Source organism: Dendrobium catenatum, unplaced genomic scaffold (genome assembly GCF_001605985.2).
Source record: "Dendrobium catenatum unplaced genomic scaffold, ASM160598v2 fragScaff_scaffold_211, whole genome shotgun sequence".
NCBI lineage: Eukaryota > Viridiplantae > Streptophyta > Magnoliopsida > Asparagales > Orchidaceae > Dendrobium > Dendrobium catenatum.
Genome location: NW_021318673.1, coordinates 436,019 through 448,281, shown reverse-complemented (window position 1 = coordinate 448,281; position 12,263 = coordinate 436,019). Strand labels below are relative to the sequence as shown.

The 12,263-nt window shown below is 37.5% G+C and overlaps 1 protein-coding gene across 2 annotated transcripts in view; it reads right to left on the bottom strand.

Moving 5' to 3' along the window:
• The window catches only part of LOC110093603 (tetraspanin-6), a 21,511-nt gene extending 9,569 nt beyond the window's left edge, over positions 1 to 11,942 (bottom strand). The window contains exons 1-2 of one of the 2 annotated variants that reach the window (XM_020818536.2): positions 11,706 to 11,942; positions 9,024 to 9,339 (exon numbers count right to left, since the gene is read on the bottom strand). In XM_020818536.2, coding sequence (XP_020674195.1) covers positions 9,024 to 9,339; positions 11,706 to 11,881 — 492 coding nt within the window. In that variant the 5' untranslated portion in view covers positions 11,882 to 11,942. Of the gene's footprint in view, positions 1 to 9,023; positions 9,617 to 11,705 lie in introns of those variants that run through there. The other variant, XM_020818537.2, reaches the window with a different exon arrangement.
• Between the last annotated feature and the right edge of the window lie 321 nt (positions 11,943 to 12,263).

The following is a 12,263-nucleotide window of genomic DNA, read 5'->3' as shown; positions in this document are numbered from 1 at the left end:
ATGCCGAACTTCCGTCAGGACCACCGCCTAACACCGGACTTCCGTCGGACTGCTCCTTGACGTTGGACTTCCATTAGGACCACCGCCTGACTCCAAACTTCTACTGAACTACTGCCTGACGTCGGACTTCAGTCAGGACACCATCCAACTCCGCACTTACGTAGGACCACTGCCTGACGCCGGAGTTCCACCAGACCATCGTCTGACGTCAAAGTTCTGGCAGGCCACCGCTTGACGCCAGAGTTCCACCGGACCACCACCTGATGTCGGAGTTCTTCCAGACCACCGCCCCATGCCGGAGTTTTACCGGACCACCACCTAACGCAAGAGTTCCGCTAAACCTCTGCCTGACGCTGGACTTCCGTCAAGACCACCGTCTGACACTGGACTTCTGTCGGACTACCGCTTGACGTCGAACTTTCATCAGGACCACCACCTGACACCGGAGTTTCGACGGACCACTGTCTAAGTCCTGAACTTTTGCCAGACCACCGATAGAAGTCTGAGTTTCACCATACTACCATATAATGCTCGGACTTTTGTTGGACCATCGCCTTACAACTACGGTCTTTCTGACCCCTGTCTTCTGCCGATTATGGTCCTTCCGACCTTCGTCGCCTACTACGGTCCTTTTGACCTCCATTACCAGATAACGAAATTTATGACCCCTATCTCATGCTGACTATAGTCCTTCCGATCTCCATCGCCAGACAACGATTTTTCTGACCCCTTTATCCTGCCAACTACGGTCCTTCCGACCTCCATCACCAGATAACAATATTTCTGACCGATATCTTCCGCCAACTGCGGTCCTTTCAGCCTCTCTCGCTAGACAACAGTCTTTCTAACCACTGTCTCTCGCCGACTATAGTTCTTCCAACCTCCATCACTAGACAACGATCTTTCTGACCACTTTCTAATATAGATAAATTAAGTTAAAAAGAGTGTGTTAATTCCAATTTTTAAGAATAAAGGTGATGCAAATGAGTGTGCAAATTATAGAGGAATTAAGTTAATGTGTCATACTTTAAAACTATGGGAGCGAGTTATGGAGCGTAGGTTGCGGCGTGATAGTAATGTTTCTCAAAATCAATTTGGATTCATGCTGGGTAGGTCTACTATGAAAGCCATACATTTATTGAGAGGTTTAATGGAGAAATATAGAGAGAATAAGGATGATCTACATATATTAATTTATTTAGAGAAAGTATATGATAAAGTTTCAAGAGAAGTGCTATGGATAGTTCTTGAACATAAAGGATTTAGTAATGCTTATATTCAAATAATTAAAGATATGTATGCAGGAGCTATTACTTGTGCTCAAACACAAGGTGGTTTGACTAAGTATTTTCCTATTTCAGTTGGATTACATCAAGAATCAACCTTAAGCTCATATATTTCAGAGTGATGGTGAAATAGATGGTAATATTATTAACAGAACTCAAGTTGGATGGTTCAAGTGGAGGTATGCATCGGGCTTGTTGTGCGATAGAAAAGGCCCTCTCAAACTTAAGAGAAAATTCTGTAAGATGGTGGTGAGACCTGCAATGCTTTATGGTGCCGAATGTTGGTCATTAAAAGAGAAGCATAATACTAAGTTAAGTGTTGTATAGATGAGGATGCTTAGGAGGATGAGTGGCTTTACCCTTAGAGATAGGGTGCATAATGAGCATATATGTTAAAAGGTTGGAGTAGCTCCAGTACTAGAACATAAGATTAGATAGAGTCGCCTTAGATGGTTTGGTCACAATAAATGGAGGCTTCCGATGACCCGGTTAGAAAAGTTGAGGTATTAGATTTGACTTATGTTAAGAAAGGTAGAGGCATACCTAAAAAAGACTTGGTTAGAAAATATTAGAAATGATTTTTTTTTTATTAGATTCAAATGAGAATTTGACTTTTAATAGGACACAATGACGAAAAAAAAATTCATGTAGCCGACCCCACGTAGTGGGACAAAGGCTTGTTGTTGTTGTTGTTATTGTATATATTTTGTTGCACTATAATCAATAGGTAATAATAATTTAGCATTTAAAAGATCATCTTGAAATTTTTTTAATGATTTAACTATTGCAAACATTTCCTTTCTAATAGTGAAATACTTTTCTTGAATAGTATTTCATTTATTTGATGTAAATGAATAAACTCTTATAAATATATATATATATGTAAAATAACCTAACATGCTCTCTTCTGATAAAAGAAAGACATTGTCCATAAGTAGCTTTATAAATTAAGAAAATAATTAACTTTTTATTTGTAAAATATAATACATGCATCTTACATATAATGCTGTTGTATTTATAAAATTTATCATTTATCCATGCCTCCTTTTAAAAATAAAATTTTAATAATTACTCATATTTTCATCATAAAAAAAACACAAAAAGAAAGTGGAAGACCTCAACTGTAAGAAAGTTAGAGGAAGAAGGGACAATGAGAAAAGAAGCAATTTCCCCCTTGCCTTGGGGGGTATTTATAAGAAAAAAGAGGAAAAATTTGCCTCCAAAGATGCTTAAACTATTTTTGAAATTTTTTAGGATTTCTTCAAAATTATTTGGGCCCCATTCTAAATTTTTTAGAATTCATTAAAAAAAGTGCACGGGTCCACAAAAAAAATATAGGTGGGCGGCATTGTAGCTACCACTCATACAGAAAAAGGGGGCCCCAACCTCCGTATCCAGACTACGATCTTTCTGACCTTCATCGCTTTCCGACTACAGTCCTTCCGACAACTGTCGCCAGACTACTACCTTTCTGACTACCATCGCCTGCCGACTATGGTCCTGCTGACCTCTGTCACCAGACAATGGTCATTATGGCCACTGTCTCTCGCCGACAACGGTTCTTCTGACCTCCATCGCCAGACAACGATTTTTCTAACCACTGTTGCCCGCCAACTATGGTCCTTTCAACATCTATCACCAAATAACGATTTTTCTGATCACTATCACCCACCAACTACAGTTCTTCCAACATATGTAACCAGACTATGATTTTTCTAACCTCGATCTCCTGACGACTATAGTCCTTATGACCTCTATCGCCAGACTAGAGACTTTCCGACCTCCGTCGCCCGCCGACTATGATCCATCTGACCTCCATCGCCTCCTAACAATAGGGCTGCAAATGAACTAAGCCGAGCCGAGTATGTGAGTGTTGGGTAGTAAGATAGTTCACACATACAAATTGAAACCAGGTACTTAAATTTTCTTCATTTTATTTCTTAAGGAATCTAATCAAGAAAGGTATTGTAGTTGGCAGTTAAACTCCTAAGTTTTGGGTAGTAAGACAGGGGATAGTATGGGATTGCCTTATCTTGAGCTAGACAATTAAGAAATAAAATAAAGAGCTTTTTGTATCCAAGATTGCTTTCTATATTTTAACTATATATATGTTTTGGGCATATATACATACATACATACATACATAAAAATATTCTTATTCTCTTTATTAATATTCTTTTTCTTTGATCTTCCTGATTTTATGCTAATCATATCTCAATGCTCTTGGGTGGGCGGGGGTCCTCACTTTCATTAGTTTGCTTTGTAGATTGTGACTTTTTCTCTTTATATTCAAACAATTTCTTCATTTGTTGTTCATAAGCTTGCTTCAACCTTGACTTTTTCTGAGATTTTGTTTGGAAATTTTCTTCTTTAAGTATCATGGGCTACTTTTAAAGAAAATTCTTCTTTTTTTTTTTAATCTTTTCAAGACTTGAATATTTTGAATTGCTTGCTTAATATCCTTCAATTTCCCTTTAATGATAATGGATAATCATCATTTAATAAAATAATTTATGAATTAGCTTCTACAATTAGTAGAATCAAGACCGATTTTCAAATTCCAATACCATATCTATAAAATTTGTGCTTGACAAAATAAAATAAAATTCAATTGTGCCATCAATCAGCTTCTAAAGTTCTACCCAAGAAAAATGTAAAGATGAATCTACCCATTCTGAATAAAGAGTTAGTCTGATAATTAAATAAATTGTTCTTTCTGCTCGATTTACCAATTAAAGTTCTTCATAGGTATTGTTTGATAAAGAGTTAGTCCTTATTATTTGTGATGAATGACCTTAAGTATATTAAATTGGTTTATTGACTAAACTAGTTTCGATCTTTGTGTTGATATCAAATGAAACAACAAATTAAGAAAGAGAAAATCTTCAAATGAGAGCAGCTAGCAGCTTTCTGTGAACAATTTGTTTGTAATTTGCTCTCTATTTCGAGGAAAATACCAAAAAAAATTGTAAATAAAAATCAACTAAAGATTGTAGATATTATAAGAGGACCTTGAATTATCATCAAATAAATGATAGTAAGAAACATAGAGATAGTGACAAAAGAAAAAAAACATATAAATATGTTGATGTGGCAAACATGGTCATTATTTCATTCAATGCACCGCTAGGAAGAAACTCAATGAGTTAAACCTAGATGAAGAGTTAAAGAAAAATTTTATGAAGATTCTATTGACCTTTGAACCTAATTATATCACTTCTAATTTTGACTCAGACAAAGAGAACAAATCATGTTGTAGTTGTTGTAATAAGAATAACAACTACAAATCCATTAGGGAAATGTTGGGTCTATACACCCTTACTGATGATAAAAAATATCAAATTCTTAGAATGCTTAAAAAAATACATGATGTCACATCATTATATATTTATGATTTTGATGAAAAATTTATCCCTACAAAGGCACTACAAATGCAGGCCTTCATAAATGAATAAAGAATATTTAGATCTTTGTCAAATTGAGACTAATGATCTTCTTACAAAATCAATTTGTTAAAGATCCCGTTCCCCTTGGAGATGTACTACTTTATATGTTATAAACACAACCGAAAAGGAATGCATAAAATTTAGATTACATTAATTATAAAGCCATTTATAAGGTATTAAAATGGATTCAATATTTCATTCCAAATAAAAAGAGATTTATTAAATCATTTAAATGATGCTTGATACATCATCAAAAAATCATCTTGATTGGATACGAATCTCAAGGAAAAATTAAGTTGGAAACTTCCAAAATTAAAATTGGCACCATCCGAACTTTGATTTCAGCAAATTTACAGTCAAACTGAGCATCTCGGAATTACAAACCTATCGACACCAAAATCGACTCAATATGAGCCCAAATGAGTTCAAATCAAGGACTCAAAGCGTTGTTGGAAGGTTCAAACCACAATTTGGATTAACAAACGGTTTCCAACAAGCATACAGTCGAATGGAGTGACTCGATGAGGCGAATCCAACAAACCCAATATCACTGAATTCTGAAATCACTAAGAAATTCAAATATCTAGTAAACGGTCTACGATCAAGGGAATCAACATCGGTCGTCCATCCAAACCAGTCCAACTTACCCCTGATCTTCCATCTATTTACAAGTAATGTCACTCTAAAAAATCTATAAATAGTGCCTTCTTTCTCATTAAAGGGTACCCCCAAGCAAGTAATCAAGAGAGAAATTTGAGATCGCTCTTGCCTCCTCACTCCTCCTCGACCACTGCCTAACGCCAAAATTCTACCGGACCATCACTCGATGCCGGAGTTCCATCGGACTACTGCCTGATGCTGAACTTCCATCAGGACCATCACCTAACACCGGACTTCCGCCGGACTGCCACTTGACACTGGATTTTTATTAGGATCACCGTCTGACTCTAAACTTCCGTTGAACTACTACCTGACGCCGGACTTTGGTCAGGACAACCACTCAACTCCACACTTCCGCAGGACCACTGCTTGATGTCGGAATTCCACCAGACCATCGTGTAACGTCGGAGTTCCGCCGGACCACCGCTTGTCGCCATAGTTCTGCCAGACCACCGCCTGACGCAGGAGTTTTGCCAGACCACCACCCCACGCCAGAGTTTTGCCAGACCACCACCTAATGCAAGTTTCGCCGAACCTCCGCCTGACCCTGGACTTCCATCAGGACCACCATCTGATGACGGACTTCTGCCGGACCACTGCATGACGCTGAACTTTCATCAGGACCACCGCTTGACGCTGGAGTTCTGCCGGACCACCGACTAAGGCTCGAACTTTTGTTGGACCACTAATAGAAGTCGGAGTTCTGCCAGACTACTGAATAATACCCGGACTTTTGCTGGACCACCGCCTTATGACTACGGTCTTTCTGACCCCTGTCTCCTGCCGACTACGGTCCTTCTGACCTTCGTCGCCTACTACAGTCCTTTCAACCTCCACTACCAGATAACGATATTTTTAACCCCTATATCCTGTCGACTATGGTCCTTCTGACCTCCATCATCAGACAAAGGTTTTTCTAACCCCTTTCTCCTGCCAACTATGGTCCTTCTGACATCCATCGCCAGACAACAATCTTTATGACTAATATCTTCCACCGATTACGGTCCTTTCAGCCTCCCTTGCCAGACAATAGTCTTTTTAACCACTATCTCTCACCGACTATGGTCTTTCCGACCTCCATCGCTAGACAACGATCTTTCTGACCACTGTCTAATATAGAGAAATTAAGTTAGAATGAGTGTGTTAATTCCTATTTTTAAGAATAAAGGTGATGCATATGAGTGTGCGAATTATAGAGGAATTAAATTAATGTGTTATACTTTAAAACTATGGGAGCGAGTTATGGAGCATAGGTTGCGGCGTGATACTAATGTTTCTCAAGATCAATTTGGATATATGCCGAGTAGGTATACTATGGAAGTCATACATTTATTGAGAGGTTTAATGGAGAAAATTAGAGAGAAGAAGGCAGATCTACATATATTTATTTATTTAGAGAAAGCATATGATAAAGTTTCAAGAGAAGTACTATAGAGAGTTATTGAAAAGAAAGGAGTTAATAATGCTTATATTCAAATCATTAAAGATATGTATGCAGGAGCTATTACTTTTTCTCAAACACAAGGTGGTTCGACCAAGTATTTTCCTATTTCAGTTGGATTACATCAAGGATCAGCCTTAAGCTCATATATTTCAGAGTGATGGCGAAATAGATGGGGATATTATTAATAGAATTCAAGTTGGATGGTTGAAGTGGAGGAATGCATCGGGCTTGTTGTGTGGTAGAAAATGCCCCCTCAAACTTAAGAGAAAATTCTATAAGATGTGGTGAGACTTGCAATTCTTTATTGTGTCGAATGCATGTCATTAAAAGAGAAGCATAATAAGTTAAGTGTTGTAGAGATGAGGATGCTTAGGTGAATGAGTGACTTTACCCTTAAAGATAGGATACAAAATGAGCATATACATGAAAAGGTTGGAGTAGCTCCAGCACTAGAAGATAAGATTAGAGAGAGTTGCCTTACATGGTTTGGTCACATTAAACGGAGGCTTCCGATGACCCGGTTAGGAAAGTTGAGGCATTAGATTTGACTTATGCTAAGAAATGTAGAGGCATACCTAAAAAGACTTTGTTATAAAATAATAGAAATGATTTTTTTTTTATTAGATTTGAATGAGAATTTGACTTTTAATAGGACACAATGACAAAAAAAATTCATGTAGCCGACCCCACGTAGTTGGACAAAGGTTTGATGTTGTTGTTGTACATTTTGTTGCACTATAATCAATAGGTAAAAATAATTTAGCATTTAAAAGATCATCTTGAAATTTTTAAATGATTTAACTATTGCAAATATTTCCTTTTTTAATAGTGATATACTTTTAATATATAAATAAGTATTACAAAAAATTTAATTAATAAAAAAAAAAGTTATTCTAAAATAATTAATATTGTACCATAAAAAATTTTGATCTTAAACTGCTCTATCTACCTACCGATAAAGTGCTAACATTAGTACAAGTATTTAATTTAAAAGATACATAACTGAATTAATATTAATTTTAACTATCTTTCATTTTTAATGTGCAGATGACAAAATATCAAACACATTATTTAAAAATTAAATATAAATTTATCGATTTAAAATAATCAAAGATAAAAAAAAGCTCTTAATTTTAGAAAGGTCCAAGAAAAAAAAAAAGTAAAAGCTTAGACGAAGGTAAAATAACCTAACATGCTCTCTTCTGATAAAAGAAAGACATTGTCCATAAGTGGCTGTTGGTGCATAAAAAAAAGTTGTTAAACAATGCGGGGAATAAATTCTTCGATTACATTCTTATATAGTATTTAAAAATATATATTTTTATATAGCTTTATAAATTAAGAAAATAGTTAACTTTTTATTTGTAAAATATAATACATGCATCTTACATATAATGCTGTTGTATTTATAAAATTTATCATTTATCCATGCCTCCTTTTAAAAATAAAATTTTATGTTAATAAAATTTAAATAATTACTCATATTTTCATCATAAAAAAAAACACAAAAAGTGAAAATTTAATATCAGTACCTAATAGTGGTGTTAGTGAGCTGAGCTAGCTCGAGTTATATTTGACTCGAGTTTGAGCTCAAGCTCGAGACCATTATTCATTAGATGATTTGAGCTTGAGTTCAGTGTCACTCGAGTTCAACATGACTTGCTTAGACCCTTAGTATCGAACATCAAAATGCTTATTTTGTCATGTTATATAAAATAAAATTATAATTTTTATGTAAATTTATGAATTACTTTACAATTTACTTCATACATTCATGAAATTATATATATAACATAAATATGCACTTCAATACAAATGAAAACATGTTTTTTAACAAATAACACGAAAATATATTTAAAAAATAGAAGCATCTTAACAAAGGGGAATATATTCACACATAAAAAGGTAAAAAAATTGCTTAGCATGGAAGCAAACTCTTAGGAAAAAAAATGGGTATATATTATCATTGCAATTTAAAATAAAGTATAATAAATGAAAATTTAATTGAAATTTATATTATTTCTATGTTAAGATAAATTTCATAGCTTTAAAACAAATTTTAAATAAATTTGATCACTTTTGATAGAAATGGGTCACCAATTATTAAATTAACTAGAAAAGCATATAATATAAATTCGAACAAATTATACAGATAGTAAAGTAACGTGGTCCAGCGGTGCAGCGTACCTGGATAGGCGTCAGATCGCGCTGCATATAATCAAGCGGGGTCCACCTCACGATTTCCGCGCAAGCATTGGACCCCACAACGCATGAAACGGCGGCTCGCCAATACCTCTCCTCGGTGATTCGGCTGCGAAGCCAGGCCGAATAATCGCCGAGGTGATACTCACTGTACATCCGCCCTGAAACCTGGACGCCGCCGCCACCTCCGGTGACTGCGAAGCCGAAGCAGGTGATGCAGAGAAGAGCAAAGATAAGGAGAAACATGGCGAAGAGGTAAAGCCAGAGAGCCCAAGCCACGTTGAAGCAAGCGCCGATGAACCCGGCGAGGGAGACGAGGAGAATAATAAAGCCAACGGCGAGGAGAGTAGTCTCGAGGGCGGATTCACAGGTGGCGGAGCTCCTCGCCAGCCAGAGAGCTCCGGCGATGATGGGGATGGAAGATAGGAGGGTTAGGAGGTTAAGGTACCCGATGACCGAGTTGCTGAACCTGTACATCTCTCTGTATTTTTCTTCCTTTTCTTTTTTTTTTTGTGTGTTTACACTCTTTAGTATGATGAGGCTGATGGTTTTATGTGAGGAGTGGGGAGGAGGTGAGTGGGAGTGCTTTTGCTTTTCAGATCTTTTTAGTTCATTGAGGTATATAACATTTAAAATTATCTAATTTATAAAATTAGTATCTAAATTTTATTATTTAATTAATATATCTGATATATCCTCAAAAAATTATCTTAATCAGGCACGAATCTTGAGGGAAAATTGAGCTGGAAATTTCAAAAATTAAATCAGAAATCACCTGAACTCCGATTTCAGCAAACTTATAGTCAAACTGAGCGTCTCGAAAATACAAACTCAACGACACAAAATTCGACTCAATCCGAGCCCAAATGAGTCCAAATCAAGCACCCGAAGGGCTGTTGGAAAGTTCAAACCATAATTTGAGTTACCAAACGGTTTAAAAATATCACGTTCTTATAGTCTAATCGAGCGGCTCGACGAGACGAATCAAACGAACCCAAGATTACCAAATTCCGAAAGAATTAAGACCTTCAAATGTCTGACAAACGGTACATGATCAAGGGATTCAATATCGGTCGTCCATCCGACCACTCCCTATTTACCCCTTATCTCTCACATATTTACAAGCCATGTCACTCCAAAATATCTATAAATAGACCCCTCATTTCTCATGAGAGGGGACCCAAGCAAGAAGAAGAAGAAGAAGAAGAAGAAGAATAAGAGGAGGAGGATAGGAGGGAAGAAACTCCTCCTCGACCACCGCCGGAATTCGGCCTGACACTCGAGTGATTTCGTAATTCTGCCCGATGCCTAAGTGACGTCGAAAATCTGCCCAAGTGATGCCAGAATTCTGCCCAACGCCCAAGTGACGTCAGAATTCTGCCGACGCCTAAGTGAAGTCGGAACTCTGTCCGATCTCCAAGTGACTCTGGAGTTTTGCCCGAATACCATCTAATGTCAGAGTTCTCCCTGGCCGCCAACTGAATTTGGACTTCTACCCAACAACAGACCTCCGCTCGTCGCCATATTTCTACCCGATGCTAGACTTATGCATGCCCGTTGTAGGGTTTTCGCCGGACATCTATCCGATGCTGGATTTCTGTTCATTTCTGAACTTCTACCTGACACAGTCCTTCCGACCTCTGTCGCCCGCCGACTACGATCCTTCTGACTTATGTCGCCCACCGATTATGGTCCTGTTGAAACTCGTTCACTATGAATTAGGTTGTTAAACCTAAGCGTATGTCCCACTGATAACCAAGAGGGGGGGGGTGAATTGGTAATTAAAAATTAATCCCTCTTTTTTATTCTTAAACCGAAAAATAAACTTTAGTGAGTTTTTAAAAATAGATTTTTCAACTACAGTTGCTTAAAATAAAAAGGCAGCATAAAATAAAAACACGAGGTTTATAGTGGTTCGGTCAAAACCAGACCTACATCCACTCCCCGGAGGCACCATGCGAGTATTGCACTAATACCAATAGTGATTCTCCTTTTGCACCCACAACAAGGGCGGAGAAGCCTTTATAAACACTCTTTCCACTACTTCCCAGTACGGTAGAGAACCGTCGTCCTTTTACACTATCCCCATTGATGGCATAGAACCGTCGTCCTTTTACACTCTCGCGGTGTAGGTAGAGAACCCTTCGGCTGTTCATACTCTCCAAGTGTGGGCAGACAACACTTCGGCTGTTCACACTCTCCAAGTGTGGGCAGAGAACCCTTCGGCTGTTCACACTCTCCAAGTGTCGGCTGAGAACCGGATCTCCTTGATAGATCTTCTCATAAGAATTCTTGAAAGAAGAAAGAAAAGAGTGAAGTAAATTCAAACTAAGAGTAAAGACTCTCTTACACTCTCTCCTTGACTCTTCTTTCAATAGGCACGAAGATCAATGGGCAAAAAGATTATGTGGCAGTTTAGTTTGGACTATATATAGGAAAGACATAAAAAACCGTCCAAAAACTGTAAATTTTCAAGTCAATAAGAGTTGGATCGTCCCGTACGATCGTGGATCGTCCTAAACAATTTTACTTAAGTGTGTTGGAAACGAACCTAATGTATATGAGTACGAAATGACTTCGTACACACATATCATCCCGTATGAACTAGGTTCGTCCGGTACGAACAATTATTCCATAGGTCGGTTCCCAAAATCTATAGAAATGAACCCGGCGAGGGAGACGAGGAGAATAATAAAGCCAACGGCGAGGAGAGTAGTCTCGAGGGCGGATTCACAGGTGGCGGAGCTCCTCGCCAGCCAGAGAGCTCCGGCGATGATGGGGATGGAAGATAGGAGGGTTAGGAGGTTAAGGTACCCGATGACCGAGTTGCTGAACCTGTACATCTCTCTGTATTTTTCTTCCTTTTCTTTTTTTTTTTTCTGTGTTTACACTCTTTAGTATGATGAGGGTGATGGTTTTATGTGAGTGGGGAGGAGGTGAGTGGGAGTGCTTTTGCTTTTCAGATCTTTTTAGTGCATTGAGGTATATAACATTTAAAATTATCTAATTTATAAATTTAGTATCTAAATTTTATTATTTAATTAATATATTGATATATCCTCAAAAAATCATCTTGATCAGGCACGAATCTCGAGACAAAATCGAGCCGAAAACTCCAAAAATTAAATCAGAAATCACCTGAACTCCGATTTCAGCAAACTAACAGTCAAACTGAGCGTCTAGGAAATACGAACCCAACGACACCAAATTCGACTCAATCCGAGC